This window comes from Uloborus diversus, chromosome 9 (genome assembly GCF_026930045.1).
Source record: "Uloborus diversus isolate 005 chromosome 9, Udiv.v.3.1, whole genome shotgun sequence".
Taxonomy (NCBI): domain Eukaryota; kingdom Metazoa; phylum Arthropoda; class Arachnida; order Araneae; family Uloboridae; genus Uloborus; species Uloborus diversus.
In genome coordinates, this window is record NC_072739.1 from 119,010,738 (window position 1) to 119,029,836 (window position 19,099).

General features: G+C 34.7%; 1 protein-coding gene across 1 annotated transcript in view; it reads right to left on the bottom strand.

Annotated features, from left to right (window-relative positions):
- Positions 1 to 2,087: 2,087 nt before the first annotated feature.
- Positions 2,088 to 19,099, bottom strand: part of LOC129229721 (myogenesis-regulating glycosidase-like) — a 28,941-nt gene continuing 11,929 nt past the window's right edge. Inside the window, exon 3 of the mRNA XM_054864084.1 lies at positions 2,088 to 5,680. Within this exon, the coding sequence (XP_054720059.1) occupies positions 3,674 to 5,680 (2,007 nt within the window). The 3' untranslated portion in view covers positions 2,088 to 3,673. The remainder of the gene's footprint in view (positions 5,681 to 19,099) is intronic.

Below are 19,099 nucleotides of genomic sequence, written 5' to 3' on the forward strand. Positions count from 1 at the left end.
AAGTCAAGTGCCCCAAAATTTTCGGAGTCAGAGTCAGGAGTTTGTCGTCAGAAACTATTTCCAATAAAATTTGTTTGAAGTAAATCCGTCTTCAAGTTGCTAATGTTAAGGGGTTTGAACTGTTCAAAATTGAACGGAAAATTGTTCAAATCGAAAACATATTTTATATGCATGTTTTTCATCAAAAGCTTTTTCCTACGAAGTTTGTTTGAAGCAAAGTGACCTTTAAGCGCGGGATTGCCTTGAATTTCCCCGTAGGCGCTAATGTTAAGTTTTTTTGAACGGTTCAAAATTGAACGAAAAACTGCTCAAATCAAAAAGTGAACTGGAAACGAGGTGTCCTCGCCGAGATCTTTTGAACAAAAAAAAAAATTGTTCGAATCGGGCACTTCAGTCAAAAGTTATTGCGGGGGGGGGGGGGTAGGAAAACAGAGTGTCAGACAGACCGACAGACAGACATTTCCCCCATCTCAATACCCTACTTTCTAATTTTTTATTTTCGATATTTATTTAATTATTTTATTTATTTTTGACTTTTTTTTTTTTTTTTTGTTTTTCACGATATTTTTAAGATGCATTTAAAGCTTTCTTTTATGCTTTTTTCTTTGTTTTCTGACTTTTACTGGGAAAGTAGGCTAAAAATGCAACCAAAGTAAGGGAAAAAAAGTTCCTCCCCCTCACCTTTAAACGCATTATTTTGCTTATGAGCTTGCACGACGAGCATACTTAATTTACAATAGTTCTCCTTTTATTAGTGCGCAGTGTTGCAAGATTGTATAAAAACACCCGATTCAGCTACATTTTGCCGGGGCTGACGACTTAAAATTTCATTTTTGGACAAAAGAGGTAAAGAGGTTAAAAAGCAATTCGAATTGAAGTTGTTGCAATTCGAAATTAAGCCTACGACAGAAACAGTAGTTAAAACTGCTTTAAGAGCTGTGGTTTTATAAATAGCAATGTTAACGACGCTAAAGGGACAGACGAATGGAATCATTTTGAAATCTTAGTTTATGTGGACTGGGCGGAAATGAAATTTTGTTTGAATATTGAGGTAAATCTTACTACTTGTTAATCTACAAAGCGGTTATGCTAGCAGTTCGTCAGGGGTGCCCCCCCTAAATATCACGAATCCCCCCAAAGCAAGAGCCTCCCCTAAAAAGGGAAAATACCCCTTAAAACGCCCCCCCCCTCCGCTAAAAATTTCAATGGAGCAGTCTGTGCCATGACCCCTCCCCCTCCCCTAGGTGGGCACCTCTGAGTTCATGGAGAATCTGCCTGTGCAGATTGTGATTAAGATAATGATGAAGAATCTTTACCACCTCCAACTGATCAGCAAGTATCAGATTTTGCAAATATTTTACTGTAGTACCTGTAAAATTCCGAAAACGCGAATAATGTTTACAAACTTAATGACGTTTTAAGATGTGATAAAAAAAATGTAAGCAGTCGAAAATAACTCCGTTTTTCGAAGCATCTTAACAAAATTTATTCTCTGTAAAAATATTTTTTCGTATTGGTACTAATACTTGATTTTATCCAAATAATAATTGTTATAGTCTATCTATAACGCATCATTCCTGAAAAAGAAAATAAAAATGATTTGGAGAGGGAACTTCCAGTAACTCGAACTACCGATTACTCGAAGGTGTTAGCCGGTCTTTTGGTACTTCGAGTTATCTAGAGTTGACTGTATTAGCAATTACAGTACTTGAATAAAATGTGACAACTTCATCAGATCAGCAATTGACAGGCTATTGAAATGTTGTTGGTACTTTAAGCAATGCAAAAAATATCATTGGCATACTCCTTTTAAAATTTTGACTGTTTTTGTTAAACAAATAGGGATTATAATTTTATTGAAATTGTTTTAATAACATTGAGAAAGATAGTACTTAGAGTCGGTGACGTGTAGTTCAACGAAATATTTGCGTGAAGTGTAAAACACTATATGAGAAACCGACTCGGCGCTCATTAAAATTAAGAGTGATTACGAATTTCTGAAAACTACTGCTGTACCTACTAAAACGGGAATGAATTTTAAAGTGAATCCAAATAAAATAAGTCCATTGTATTTCAATACACAAATAGTTTAAACATTTTATTTTAAAGCTAAATACAAAACATTACAGTACATAAAACGCAATCAATCTCAAGTTAAAAACACCTATCAGATATAGCAATATTAATAACGATAAAAATGGGTTTTTCCCTAGTTTTCAAGTCTTTTTTTTTCTTTTGCATTTTAACTGTATGGTTAAATTTTTCAATATCTTCAAATCATACAGTCAAAGCTTAATTTTCATGGGAGCTCACGGGAGCCAGTCCCGAATTATAATGAAATTTACCACAGATTTCTCGACTTCTGGTAGTTTGATTTTTCATATATTTATTTACTTCTTTTAGATATTGATTGAAATTTAAAAGTGAGTAGCATATGGACTAACACATTAGAATACTTTTGAATTTTTTGTTGTAAAAGTTATGTTACTAAGAGTGATTTTTCGGCCTGTTTAAATTTAGAGACCAGGGCTCAGCCTTCGTGTACTTGTCAGACCCTGATGAGGGCTGAGCTACTGCAGACTTAGACTTAAGAATTGACATCTGTCGCAATACAAAAGGTCCATAAATCAAACATTTCGGAAACAAAACTTGTACAGTTTCATTGTCCAGTAACTTAAGCGTTATTGCTGCATCGGCAATATATTTGTTTACTAAGGTTTCTACACTCCGGAGGGAATTTTCATATGTATATTTATATAATAGATAAAGACTAAGGTGTCGTGAAAATATTCCAATATTTTTAAGGGTGGCACGAGCCGGAAAATTTTGAGAACTGCTGTTTTATACCCTTATGTTTCCCTTGAAACTCTTCTACGCCCCGAGGTTAAGAACGCTGATGTAAAGTTTGAAATAAGAACTGAAGATCTCAGGACTTGCTTCTCTCCTCTTTTGTTCAAAATAAAGCCCTAAATACGGTTGTTATATAAATATGCAGTCATAGAGAAATTCTAGAAATAGTACTTAGAAACACGCTTGCTTTTTCTACAAAGATAGCTTACGGATACTCTATAAAGATTTTTTGATTGCTGCGCTCATAAAAATTCTGATATCTTTGTAAAGTCTTTTGGGCCCTGAAAACGAAAGCAGTTTAATCCTGACTGAACCCAGCCACGAGTAACGAACGGAGAAACTAAACAGGAGTAGTACTTTTTAATTGCACGATTTGCATTACTAACGAAGTTGTGTAACGTTTGAAGATTTAGTTATTTAATATATTCGGATTTTTTTTCTTCACTAGATTGCACTCGTGTAAACAAAATTCTTCTTAGAGTCTATACTTTAAAGTGTATAGCCTGTCCTCAGAATCGTTTAACTTTACACCTGCTATCTATAGAAAATAACTATCGAACATTCGAAGTTTTCCCCTGGTCATTGGAACTTTTAGATCACATCTGTAGTATCAGGTTATACCTTATAGAGAGTGAGTGGACAAAAAGTGCCAGTACTACATATAGATAATGTTTCTAAAGTCAGCTGGTTATCGTAAAACAATATGGTCCGGAGATCACCTCAGGATATAATTTGTTTAGTTTTGTAGACAGTACTATAACTGTTTTGCTTTACCCATTTACAATAGCGTCCAAACAAAATCGCTGTTGAACACAGACTCTGTTTACGACAATGGTTCGTCAGTCGCACTAAAATAAGCCACTTTGGTCAAAGGAACAGGATAGTTGTGTAGCCATTTACCTCCTCTTCTCACTTCGTGCAAAAGATGGTCTTTCCACCAGCCTGCTGGTAAATAAATGTCTCTGGTTCTCCTTCCATCTTCTAGAACTGGAGCGACCATTATTTGCTGTCCTACCAGGAATTGTGAATCAGAAGTTTGTGCGTGTACATCTTCGGGTGCAATCCACCACAATGGTCTCACAAGTGGCGCTGCAGTTTCTCGAAATTGTTCTAAAGCAGTTTTATAAATGGGCAAAACTAGTTCTTCTCTTATAGCGAACAACCTGTTGACAGTATTTACCACTTCTAAATCATAGTCTCCTGGTGCGAGACTGAACTGAACGACAGGAAGAAACACCACTAATTCGAACCATCGAAGAAAGAGTTCTTTAGAAGGTTTTTCACCTTCACCATCTCCCCCAACAGAGCCTGGATTCACCAATGGATACCCAAGAAGACCAAGAGTTAGAACTTCGGGAATGACAGATCCAAGACCACTAAACCTGTCCCACGAAACGGTGCGTGGAGTCATTCTCACGAAACCAGGAAAGCTCTGAGTAAGAAATCCAACTTCAGTTCCCAAAATGGAATTTAATTTTTTAGCAATAGACAAATAGTGTTGAAGAAACATGTCAGGATTGATAGCAGAGGTATGATAAATATAATATCTCGGTAAATACGTTGTTTGACCACCAGTAAAGACAAATCCATCAATGTTATATTTCTGTTTTAACTTCAGCAGTCTTGCAAGAAACCAGCTTGATGTCGAATTATTTGTGAAATCCAGAAGACCACAAACGCTACCTTGCCATCTAGTCAGAAGAGGAACGTTTTTCTCCCGATCAGATACCAAGTGCAGTTCTTCCGTAGCTTGCTCAAATGTTCGTGAAGGAAGACAAACAAAGGGATGAATGACGAGAAGAACTCGAAATCCTTTATTACGTAAAATTTTAAGAATTTCCTTTGGATCTGGAAATGTTTTTCTATTAAAGTCCAAGCTACCTTCTTCTTGCTGCCATCTGCTATCCAAAAGTACAAATCCTGGTAAAACTTTAGAGCTGTGTTCCATAATACGATTAGCGAACTCTTGAACCGATGTTTGAGTCAATTCTTCACCATTAGGAGGTACCCATATTGGTGATGTTAAGAAAGTTTCCCCCCTGTCATCTATCAAAGGTGAACGATAATTTAGTAGCACGTTAGAATGAAGAATTCTCATGTCTTTGCTAGTGCAAATGGTGTATTTTAAACTGATAGGATGCGTCTGTTGATACGGAAACTCACGATCATTTCTGGATTGCAAGCACAAATGTTCTTTAGTAATCGTTATATAAAGTGGCACATCAGAGTCAACAAGGACAGCTACTCCATCTGACGACAACCAATAGCGATCGAGAATTCCGCCAAACATTTGCTCTACACCATCGCCAGTCACAAGCGGGTATGATGAATCCCCAGGAGTAACTTTTAACGGCCATTGAAGTTGTCTCTGTAGCCCCATTCCATACCAGTTAGCTTGTTTTAGGGCAATGCAGTCCTGTAAAACAGTATCCATGGCCAAACTTGTCCAATGAATGTTGTAGCAACTGAGATTAGAGTTGTGAGAGAAATTGATGTGAAGTTTGGCGCGATACTTCCATTCCTCACAAATTTTAACACTGGCTAACTTGCTGTGAATATCACATTGGTAAGGATTCAAATCACTCGGAATTTCTTTCCCAAGGGCTGCTTCGACAAGTTCCTTTCCGTCTTCCTTCAGAAGGTGAAGAACACGCCGGGCTTCATGGAATCTAATTTTGTCGCCAATAGCAATTTGCAACAACTGTTTTTGATACATATGCCACGTAAATGATGCTATTGTGATTATTAAGGCAAATAAAGTAAGCAGAAACATCCGAAGCCGAAACTGGGGGTTTCTGCTTTGTTTCATGACAGCTCTCACCTTGGCACTCTAAAAAGTAAAGAAAAGAATTTTTAATAACATGTAAGAAGGAGAAGACTATCTTTTCTTATTAATATATGTAGAATTACGTCATGTTCTCAACTAAATGTGAACTAACCGTACAGATGTTCACCATTTGCTACATGAGCTTCAATTATTTATGTGAAAAGGGCAAAAAAATAAATAAATAAATAAATAAAAAATAAATAATAATAATAATAATAATAATAATCTCTTATGAAACCAGTGGTTGCACGATCCACCAGAGAATCGATCTTAATTTATTTTTCAAATTGTCTTCCAAAAAGGAGACGCTTCAAATGTTCAAAAAAATTAATAATTTCAAACTAGTTCTTACAGCGAATGACATACAAACGTAAAAATAATGTTTTTAAGTCAACGTGGTTGCTCAAAAGTGCAAAACATTTGTAATAGTTTCAACGTAAGATCGTGACATCTGAAATATTCTTTAACACTGAGACTGACTGAATTATTTCAAAATGTTTTTGAAAATGGAACATTCCAAATATTTATAAGAATGAATAATTCCGACAGGCTTAAAAATAATGATTTAGACCAGCGATTCTCAACCGGTGGTCCAGCGGACCGGCACCAGCCCGTAGAAATATTTGAGAACGGTCCTCAGAAATTTTTGCTCGATTAAGTTAAAAAAATAATTAATTTAAAAAAAAAAGATTATGATAATAACATCCAATGCAACTCTTTTTACTTGAATTTTGAGATTTATTTTTGTAATTTTTTTCGTAACGTTTCACAAATGTTAATTATTTACTTATGTATAATTCTTGCCACAATTAGTTAGGTTCATATTTCATACTAGTGGTAACTGCACGGCTTTGCCCGTAATAGAAAAATTAAAAGGTCTTTTGGTTCGCCTGTACATTTAAAAATAATGTATGGTGAATTTTCTCGCCAATTGGCTTGTACCCATGTTACGGTTCCACGTTATGATGATTTCGTAATTTACTCGTCCATCTTATGATAATTTTGTTCTTAAAATTAGAATAGAAAAAGAAACACATCGAATTTTTAGAAAATCGCTTCGAGGTGCACACTCCCATGCTACAAACTAATTCTGTGCCAAATTTCATGAAAATCGGCCGAACGGTCTAGGCGCTATTCATGATGATTTTCATGAAATTTGGCACAGAATTAGTTTGTAGCATGGGGGTGTGCACTTGGAAGCGATTTTTTGAAAATTCGATTTTGTTCTTTTTATTCCAATTTTAAGAATATTTTCCTGAGCAAAATTATCATAAGATGGACGAGTAAATTACCAAGTTATTATAACGTGGAACCGTAACATGGGCAAGCCAACACGCACGAAATTCATCATACATTATTTGTAAATATACAGGCCAACAAAAAGACCTTTTAATTTTCTACTACGGGCAAAGCCGTGTGGGTGCCACTAGTGATAGAATAAATTAAACCTCTCTGGATCTACATTACTCCAACAGATAATTGAATTTCTTTCTTACATTTGTCAAACCAACCACTTATCAGAGTTATATATTAGTTTTCTGCAACTTTGCTGTTTGCATAGTGCAATTATTTTCGGATGGATACGCACATTTTGAATCAATTATCGCTCCATAGACATTATAGACATTATCACATTAAACATATTAGACACTAAAATCGCAAAGTGTGATGTAGTTCTGATTTTTTAATATGTTGTTTGTATCAGTTAGGGTAGTGTAAATCTAAGATTACAGTTTTCAAAAATCTGCTCGCTGCGTAATTCGCGAAAAACTGCAAAATGGAGTGGTCAAAAGTACTTCAGTCAAAAGTACTACTTTTAGTCACTGAAATGGATAGAATAAGCAAAAAAAAAAAAAGTAACATGAACCCAGGAAATACTTTCATTTTTCCAACAGTTTTTTTTTAATTAATTTTTTAAAATGTCCGATTTTTCAAGCAAGGCGTGGTCTTGATAACGTCACAAATGATGCACTTTCCGCATCTTTCTACTACGTTTCCACGTTATGATAATCAAGCAGCGAATTAAATATTGGGCTCTACGCTTGCTATCAACCGTATCGTTGCCAATACACGTGAGTAAAGATGCGAATTAAATATTTTGCACTGTGAATGGCAACACTGAATGGCATTTCATCATTTGATGTCATCGGCAGAAGCCGTAAACAATGAAAGCGCTCCGATTTAAATAATTTTTTCAATATTAAACGTAAGCAAATTTATCAAAAAAATGGGCAGATCCTATGTTTTTTAAGCATGCTCTTTCCGAAAAAAATACTTTTGGAATTTTGGAAACGACCTTATTCTTAGTCTATTTTTTGTTTTCCCATTCTAACTCCAAAACTATGCTACTTTTGAAGTTATATGTGCGAACCCGTTTTAAAGTACATTACATTGAACAATTTAAGCTCAAATGTCGCTCTGTACGACCAATAATTTAGGAGATATAATATTTAAAAAATTGGCCATTTTTGCAACAAATGAAAAAAAAAATACTTCGATCACTTTTCAGATAGAATATCGACATAAATTCCTACTCATAAAGAAAACAATTGGAAATAAAAAAAAAGAGAGAGAGAGAGAGAGAGAGACAAAACACTTTTCAAGAGAATGCGGCAGATCCTAGTCTGAAGAAAAAAAAGTCGAATAAAGTCCGAAAAACCAAAAACTTCGCAATTTTTCGCGAATTCCACAGCGAGCGCAGGTTTTTGAAAACTGCAAACTTGGATTTACACAACCCTAAATGACTAATGAATCACACTACGTAGTATTGAAATCAGAACTACATCGCGCTTTGCGATTTTTGCCCCTTTGTTTTGTAGATTATGACTGGACTGTTTAGAATACAATCTACAGTGACAAAATCCACAAAAATATTACCTTTGTATTGTTTTTCTTTGCAGCAATTCTCACTTTGATTTACATTTGTGCGATTTCACGGGAATTCTTAACAGCAACATCTTAAAAGCAAAACAGTATGTATTACCCGTATACTTTGTATTATTCAATCTAACCATAAGTATACATTATGCAGAAGATAAATGTTTTCCCTGCTAAATTTAATGGCATAATTGAATTTAAAAAATGCGTTTTCGATGATTAAAAATAATAACAATAAAAAGAAATAAACTTTCAAATTTTCAAAATTAATTTGAATTCTGAAATTTTGAAATCAAATTATGTTTTTCGCAGCCATGAAGTTGCGACAGGACCCTACTCATTGGTTCAAGTTCCCACTCGCTATTTTCTTGAAACGGCTCTTGTCCCTCCTCTTGGGCGGTTACGTGTGTATAGTTGTGTATGTGTAGGCTTGTGTGTGTGCATAGACCTGTGTGTATGCACGCTAGCGTGTGTGTATGTGTCAGTGTGTATGAGCCTGCGTGTGCCTAGGACATCGACGCCACCGACCAGGAGCAGCGACTACCGGGGGACAGTGATCAGGGGGGACCAGAGGAGTCGCGCCGGAGCCGCGCCTGCAGAGGACGGTGGGGTGAAAAAGGAATCGGACATCAAGGACGGTCAAATGAAAACAATTAGCAATTTGATTGCTCAAAAAAAAAAAAAATTGAATTTTGACGTCTTGAATTCAAATTGTATTTTTTTTCAATCACGAATTGCAATTCGACCCTACTTGTTTCTTGTTTCTACAAATGGAATGGAATGGAAATAGAGAAGAATTTCGCACCCGTCATATTATGACTGGTAGTTTTCTAGATTAGGTAATACGAGGCATATCCATTAAAAAGGAAATGGTCATCAGGATGCGGTAATAAAGATGTCACGGTTATTATGGCCAATTTACCCCCTGTACACTTATTAGAAAGATTATAGTTCCAGCGTATTCCCTTATGGTATTCTTACTTCTTATCAATCTTCAATGGTGAGAATGAGTAATCTGGAAATTTTGTATTTTGAAATGGAGTTCATCTATATAGGTGTTTTTACTGAAAAAACGTGATTTTGCACAGAAACCCTCGGTTTTTTAATGTAAAATTTGTTTGAGTTAATCCTCGAATGGAAGCATACGTTTTGTAACCATGACGACGAAAATTAATCTCTCTAAATATACATTAAAAACAACGAACTTGATTTATTCTCGTCTGAAAATCAGAACAACGTCAACTACGGTCAAGTGAGATTAATAAGCAATTCGTAATTGACTGACATGATACTTTCAGTATTGTCAGTCAGTTTCCATGCTTTATGCTATTTGTTTTTTAAATCGTCCAAAATGTATTTTTGGAATTCAATTATGCAATAAAGTTCAGCTTAAAAGATACAATAAAAAAGCGGAAGCGATCTTTTGTACAATGCGTATTTTGCTTTGAATGTTGCCAAATACTTGCTGTAAAGCTTTTAAAATATCAGTCAGTTACCTGCTCAATTGCCCATTTTCATCTCATAGTAGGGGAACATGGGGCAAAGTGAACTAGCGGGCAAAGTGAAATGGTGAAATATTTACTCTGCTTTTAGCTCCATTTACGTGGTATGATTTTAACTATGTAGTACCATATGTAGTCTATTCCAGTCAGGAAAAAGATACCGCCGAAGATTAAAGCATTTGGTAATATAGGCAATTTAAAAAAATTGGTACTCATATTGTAATATTTTGTTGAAAGTCAAAAATTATTTTTGTTACTATAAAATGATAAAGTTCTTGTTACTAACATTTTAAACATTAATTGAGACCTCCTAATATTCAATGCAGTATTGATTTAGTTAATATTTAGCTTATTTGTATTTTAAATAAATTGTGCAATTAGTCAAGTACATAGTTTGTTACATTTACTCACTCAATCATTTTACATAAATCACTTTTGTGTTCATTTAATAATTAATTCATTTACATTACTTCATTTAGTTATTCACTTATTTATTCATTCATTCACTTATTTTCTTGTTCATTCATTCTTTTACTCGCTCATTTATTTTTTTTTCACATATTAAGTGGTTTATTCATTTAACTATTCGTTTCTTGTTGAGCAATCACGATTGCTTATTGCTTTCATTTGACTGTTTTGAAGTCCTATCATTTTATTTTCCCGCCAGCACCCTCTGCAGCACCACCGTCGACCGGCTCCTTACGATGCTGCTCCTATAGCGAAAGCCGTCTCCTGGTTGCGTCACTATCCTACACTTACACGCATACATACATGCACGTACACACACGCACAAACACATACCTACACACATACACACACTCAAACACATACACACACACGCATACTTACAGACACCTACACACCTACACACAACTACCCACACAATCATGCCTGCACACAGACACAAACACATATGCCTACACATACATACACATACCCCCTACACACAAACACACATATCCCCCCCCCACACACACATAAACACACCCGCCTACGTACACACACACACACACACTCGTGATTGCGAAAAACAATTTGAATTCAAGAGGTCAAAATTCAAATTAATTTTTTTTATTATCTTTTCATTATTCATTTAACCTTTTATTTAATGATTCTTTTGATCAAAAATATACTTTATAATCGAATAAAAAATATTTCATTAGAAAAATATTGTATTTTTCACTTTGCCCCATGAAAAAAAGAGTGAAAATTTTCCACTTTTTCTTGAAGACTCGAATTAACTGCCGAAAATAAATACTGTTTCAACGCAAGTGTTATTGTAAAATACGACGTTCTTTCTATGTGTACTGTAATTTTCAAAACAAACTTCCGATTTGTTCGTTTTGAAAAAACTCAGTCATCTTAACCATTTCACTTTGCCCCGCATTCCCCTATTTTTAGTTGTTTTGGTCTGTTTTAAAACTATTAGTTTCCCTCTTCAAATTGACTTGTTACACTTCCGGACTTGGAGCATCAATTAGTATTATAATAAAGAATAATCTATATCCATTTCCATACCATTAAAATTATTTTCTATAAAACTGTTTGAAGTAGTTTTTCCATTGTCCCTATAAAATGATATTAATGAATCTATCACCCTAAGATAGAAAGCATTAAAGCTTCTAAATGAAAAAAAAAAAAGATTTTTAAAAGTTTTTTTTTTTTAATTTTTTTTTAGCTTGTAGTGCTTTTTTTTTTTTTCCTTTTAAAGCAATTAAGATTGCTTATTCTATTATTTTGCCTGCCTATCTTTCGCTTTGAGATTGGTAAATAGCGAGTCATATGATCCGGAATCCCGACATAAAAGTCCAAAAGCGAAAGGTACAGTGGACATATGATCCGTAACCAAAAGGTCCGAAGAGCAGAAGATGCATGTATAGAAGATCCCGTTTTTTGGAGCAAATAAGACATTGAATGAACTTCTTTGGAATGTTTTCACTTTTCGTCTTTTGTCTGCTTGAAGTATATAAAAATTTTTAGTGATACGTTAAAAAAATATATAAAAAAAACTATATCTTTTGTTCAAAATTACAACTTACAACAACGCTACGCACATTCCTTACTGCATAGAGTAGAATTTATTTTTTAGTGATTTGCTTTAATTTTTACGGTAAAATTTTGAAACATTAAGATTTATACATGTTCCTTTTGTATGATATAGTTAGTATGACTAAAAAATCGGAAAAGATAGACTAAAATTTGCGCAAAACGATATTTTTCAAAGACATGGAGCAACAATAGAACAGAGAATCTCGGGGCAAGGGGGCAGAGAGAGAGAGAGAGAGAGAAAGAGAGGGAGAACGTTTAAAAAATAAATAAATGAACGAAAACCGTTTCAAAACTTTGATTGTGAAAACTTTCGCTAATTAGCAGCAAATTCATTTTTATATATTAATAAATGTTTACCATTTTCCTTTTCTTTTGTCAGCCTTGAAGAATGGCAATAAATGTTCAGACTGTACAATACTTACGTCACTCAAATAGCATTTTTTACCACAAAACATTAAGACAATTCACATAACACAGAAAAAAAAAAAAGAGTTATTGCAAATCTTGTGCCTCTGGCATCGCAACGCATCGATATGTTCTGACATCAGATGGTAAAATGTGTGAACGACATTAATTTAACAGACTTAAGCCACTGTTCAATGGCTCGTTGTGTCGTTGAGAAAAACCAGACTTCGCAAATAACAGTATAAGGAGCGAACGCATAGCTGATTTTCGGAATGTTTGAAATACGTTCTTCCTTCTTGTCGCGTCTTCTTTAGTTTCTCTCTGAGTGCAACAATTCCATGCAAGAATAAATAGACAATGTCTGAGCTAAGGAAAAAATTTAGGGGCTGTCCACAAATGATGTCACGCTTTGAGGGGGAGGGATGTTCGTGAAATGGTGATAGTTTGTGACAAGAGGGGAGGGAGGGAGTTTCAAGAAGAGTGACATCACACACATTTCCTTGAGAATATGTTTATGAAAAATAGCGGGATATATGACAAAAGGGGAGAAAGGGCGCAAAGTGAACTGTGACACCTTGTGACAAAGGGGGGAGGGGTCAAAATGAAAAAAAAAAAGCGTGACATTATTTGTGGACAGCCCCCTTAGATTGTCTGTAAGAGTCATAAAGAATTTTCATAGACTCATAAAAATTATTAATGTTCTTTATAACGTTTAAGAGTATCCTCATATAAATAATAGCCGATGATCGAGTGACGCGCGTGTTTCAACAATGAAACTCGCGCAATGGCATGATAATTTGATAATATGTGTAATGGTTAACATGCAGGGAAGAGCTTTATTGTGACAAGGCTGAACTCGATCCGGTAACTTAACTGTTTTGCTGGTAAGACTGTGTCATTTCAGAGGAATGAAGAATCGAAAAAGCAGTCAACAATAAACGCTACATTCTAGAGTTAAGGGTTAATCCACTGCAGTTAGGGTTACAATTTCAACTATAGAAATATCACCAAACAGGCAATGACTTCGTTCAAATGTAGAAGCAATTTCAACCCGTCACACCTTGACGGGTGATTTTCTAGTGCTTATATAAATAATGTGGAAATCATGCAGAGACTTTTAGAAAAATCTACTTAGTATAAACCTCCTATGGAATCCATGGATGGAAAGTGTGTATGAATTATAAGAAAAAGCTTTGCTGTTTCTTTGCAAAGCAACTTAGAAATATATGAAAGTTCTTCATCCACTAGAACAGGGATTCCCAAAGTGGGTGCCGCGGCACCCTGGGGTGTCGCAGGTGAGGGGTGCCGTGAAGTACCCGCGGTTTCCATATGAATAATATAATAGATATAGATTCGGGTGCCAGGAGAACATTCTAATTCTTCAAAGGTTATCCCGAATCGGTAAAGTTTGGGAACCCTGACTCAAAGTATCAAAAGAATTTTTTCTACAGATATTTTAGCAAGTATGTTTAGAATTTACTGAAATTCTTTATGATGCTCTGTAGACTAGCTATGGAATCTACAGATTTTTTAAAATAAATCCCTTGCTGAATTTCTATAGGAGACCTAAGGAAATTAATTATTCATTATAAGGATTCTTCAGATTGTATGGAATTTTACACTGACATTATATAAGAGCCAGTATAATTGATATGAAACTTCGTGACACATTTCTGAAGTAAATCTCATGAAAATTTCTTTGTAAACGTAATACAATATTCTAGCAAATGCTTCAAATTAATAATTCCTGGGGTTATAATTCTTGTAGTGCCGGATCTGCGATTTTTCCGAAGTGGGGCAAAACCATGCTACACTTACCCCTATCGCCGTCAGCCATGTGTTCCCATAGGGCACATACTTCAGCAGGAGCGGACTGGGTCCCGCAAGAGGGCGCCAACTTAGGCCTCCAAAGGCACAAAAAATGTGCAAAAAGTAAAAAAAAGGGGGGGGGGGCAAAAAAGAAAAAAAGGTGAAAGGAAAGAAAGAAAAAAACTATGGCCCACAGGTTAAAAAAATAAAAAATTAAATTAATTAGAAAAAATAAATAATAATTAGAAAAAATAAACAATAATTAGAAAAAATGAAAAATAATAATTTAAAAAAAAAGTGTCTCGCGAGCGCCGATGGGCCGGCGGGCCAGGGATTCCTTTTAGATATTTAAGAAAAGGGTTTTTAGGATCAACGGAAATTTATTACTAGCTCTGCAAACAATGTATAGATACACATAATATGGAAATTATAAAGAATTTCAATAAAACAGGCAAGACATTGCCTAGGAAGGTGTCATTAGAATTTGTGAATATATTTAGCAGGTTTTTGGAACACATTATAGGATTTCTTTATAAACTGTATAGCATAAGTATAGTGCTTAGAAAGAGTAGTGTGCCGATCGGCGGGGAAAAAGTGAGGTCAGATCTGAGGAAAATCCAGGTGGCGCTGCACTCGAGTAGTACGTTATGCTCCTCAATCAGACTCGTTTTAAATCAGCGATTGCATGCTGATTTCGCAGTTTAAAAACCCCGTTTTTCGGATTAAACTTATTTCTGCGCAAAAGACAAATTCTGTAATAAGTGCTAATTGTTACATGGGTGTTCGTTTATTTTTTGAAGCATATAAAATTACCTTATTACCTTATTATAAAACTACCTTACTTCAATGAAAATAGTAGACTATAAGGGCCCATTCATTAAATACGTAAGGGTCCCAAGGGGGAGGGGGGTTGGAAAAGCCTCTACGTACCCTTACTTGGGGGGAGGGTCAAACTCATTCTTACATAATATTTTCCAAGTCGATATTTCACATTAGACATTGCGCGGTCAAGTGATTTGGCCGAGATTATGTTCCATTTGCGTCTGGAAGGTAAGAAACGTGTTAGGATAAGATGTTTTTTTATTTGTTTTACAAAGAATTTATAGTGTAAAATATAATAAAGGAGTCGCATTGCGTACGGCATGTTTTATTTGTAATTAATATTACATCAAAAAAAAAAAGTCGAAAAAACATTCAGTTTAGATTTTTTTCAGTAACTATTTCTTTACGCAAAAGGTTTAATTTAATAATGTGAACTTAATAACGATTCCAGTGATGTAACGATTCAAGATTTGTTATTTTATCATTTTGAAAAACAAAATGGAATCTTACATAAGAATGGGGGGGGGGGGGTGAAAATTCTTACGTACCCTTACATGGGGGAGGGAGGGTCAAAAATTGCCAAAATCATCCTTACGTAATTAATGAATTTCCCCTAAGTATTCAATAACAGCGCGTCTCTTATTTCTCTACTAATAATAAAGCCGAGTCTCTCTGTCTGGATTTCTGTCCGGAATTCTGTCTGGATCCCTGTGACGCGCACAGCGCCTATACCGTTCGGCCGATTTTCATGAAATTTAGTACAAAGTTAGTTTGTAGCATGGGGGTGTGCACCTCGAAGCGAATTTTCGAAAATTCGATTTTGTTCTTTTTTTATTTTTAAATTTTAAAAATAGTTTCCGAAGCAGAATTATCATAAGATGGACGAGTAAATTACGAAATTATCCTGACGTGGAATCGTAACATGGGAAGAGAGAATGAACATAGCCAATTGGCGAGAAATTCATCATCCATTATTTGTAAATATACAGGCTAATCAAATGACCTTTTAATTTTCTCCTTCGGACAAAGTCGTGCGGGTACCGCTAGTTACAAAATAAAACTGCTTCTAAATTCTTGAAGCTAATTAAAATTATCAGGGCTTCTCAGTCTGAGTCGAAGAACAGGGTAATCTACTTTTACACCTTTGACCAAAATAGTAGCATTGATTTGTAAATTTTCTTCTACTTCAATAATGATCTTTTTATCGTCAATATTATTTTCCACATAATTTTCATTATATACAAAAACTACAATATTTGGAGATTTTTTAAATTTCATACAAACCCAATATTCGTTAGGCAAATTAATATGAACAATTTCATCTATAATAGATTTATACGTGGTTATTTCAGTTTCATCTGCGGAAAGATCTAGTTTTATTTTTTTCAAACAGGGAACATTTTTCTTAACTGCATAATTCCTGATGGACCTTTGCTTTGATATTTTTTTAGTAAAGTATGTTGGCAGATTTGGGAAAATTGTCGTAATTGCCTCGTCTTTTAAAAAAAGTTTTCCCCGGGGAATCAAAACTTCCTCACCATTTATAATATGCTCATTATGCGTTTCAATAAAATGTTTTTCGAAATGCAGAGCACAAATTGAGCAATATTTATCAAAAACTTTATCTAACCTGGGAATTAACGAGTTCCACTTCTTTAGTTTTTCTTCATCTGCTGGAGCTTTAAAAAGCGAAACTTTTTCTTTGCATGCTTTGTATCCACTTTTGCACCCTGGTACGAAACAAGATAAAGCTTTACTTCTTCTAATATTAAACTTTGATACCTCCATTAAAAGCCTTAAACGCTGTTTCATGAAATATTAACGAAATAAAGGTAAGAAAGAGAAACGCGGAACTAAATTGTAACAAAATCCCGCGTCTACTAATGTAAACACCGCGAAATTGAACGTACACCTCGACCGCACTGCCCTCTAGCGGTTTTCATACATTTTGTCTTCAAGAATCGAAGGGGAAAAAGCGCCGATCGGCACACTATTCTTTCTAGGCACTATACTATAGCATAAGTAAGCAGGGGTGAGCTCTTTGAAATTTTTCTGTATGTCGTATGTCTCGAAGGTGTACAGAAAATGTTTCAAAAAGTAAAAATTTAATGTGAAATAATTGGAATTAAACAATCTTCTCCTACTTAAAAATAGTTTTGAAAGTTCTAAACGAATTTTAATCGAAGACTATATCTTGATTAAGTTCTTTCTAGCTCTCCTCTGGGGAGGGGGGGGGGGGAGATAGTCGTGACCTCATATACTACATAGTGTCTGCAGACAAGAGAATCTTATACTTAGTAAGTCAATATGAGATATTTCTATCATCAATAAGAATGTGCAGGCATTATTATTTATGATAATCACTACCTCAAGGTCAGGCTAACTAAGTCCAAAAATGGCAATTTTCAAGTTAATTATTAATATTAATTATAATACTGGTTATGATTATGATTATCATAATCATATTAAAATGTTATTATTCCTGTGATGTCGAAGAACTGGCTGAAAAGTGGATTTAGACGTAGGAACATGATGGCATGTGTACTTCGAATGCCAAAGTGTCTAAAATTAACAATACATTCTAAAGAAATAAAGTAAGCAATTAATTGCAAGACTTACAATGGGGTCATTTGCAAAATTTTAAAAGTATTTTTTTTCTGAAAGAGCATGCTTAAAAACATAGGATCTGACAATTTTTTAAATAATTTATTTAAGTTTAATGTTTTTAAAAAATTACTTAAATCGCTACGCTTTCATTGTTTACACTTCTGTCGTGTGACATCAAAAATGATGAAATGCCATTCAATGTTGCCATTCACAGAACAAAATATTTAATTCGCATCTTTACTCACGTGTATTGGCAACGATATGGTTGATAGCAAGCGTAGAGGGCAATTTTAATTCGCTGCTTGATTATCATAACGGGGAAACGTAGTAGAAAGATGCGCCAAATTGCATCATTTGTGACGTCATAAAGATCACGCTTTGTTTGAAAAATCGGACATTTTAAACAATTAATTAAAAAAAAACTGTTGGAAAAATGAAAGTATTTTTTGGGTCCATGTAATTTTTTTTTGCTCATTCTATCCATTTCAATCACTAAAAGTAGCACTTTTGACTGAATGAAACCACCCCATTCACCTAAACCCCTACTATGGGTTTTGAGGACACTGGGCACAAACTTTATTTGGTACCCCCCCCCCCCCCATACTGTATAACAAAGTGATAAAATATTTTAATATTTGTATTTAACACAACTAGGTTATGCTGCCGTGAGCAGGTAAACGACAGTATCTGCAGAAATGAGTTATCGAGGTACAGTGAAACCTGTGTAAGTTGACCACTTGCGGTACACTACTTTAGTGGTCAACTTAAGCAGGTGGTCAACTTATAGAGGTTGAATTATATGATAAGATCTAATTTTGTGCCTGAAAATAGAAGTCAACTTAGACAGGTGGTCAATTTACAAGGGTAGTCAACTTTACAGGTTTTACTGTATTTGAAGAAATGTGTGTTAGTTTCAATACTAATAGGGAAGTGCTGGAATTATACGTTTTTTTCCGTGCTTTATTTTCAGCGGAACCCAAATAATCAAGCTTGTACACTAAAGATATTGCCATGTATGAGGCAGTGAGAAGCAAAGGGGCGCAAGTGGACGTTTTCAAATTTTGAGTAAAACGCGTTTAAGGGGAGTCAGTACCCCCTATACCGTCAGTGTTGATTTGCACAGGTTCATGTACCTTTTTCTGAAAATCTATTAAAGATACAATTATGAAATTTTTTCTGTACCTTAAATAGACTCTTTTCTCTATACTGAAGTAAAATTTTACAAAAAGAAAGCTTAATTTTTTTTTTAATTATAATGTGTAAGTCACTGTATTTTTTTCAAAAAAAAAAAAAAAATGCCATTTTGCAACACGAAATCAGCTCTATAACCAATATTTTTCGATTATGAGAG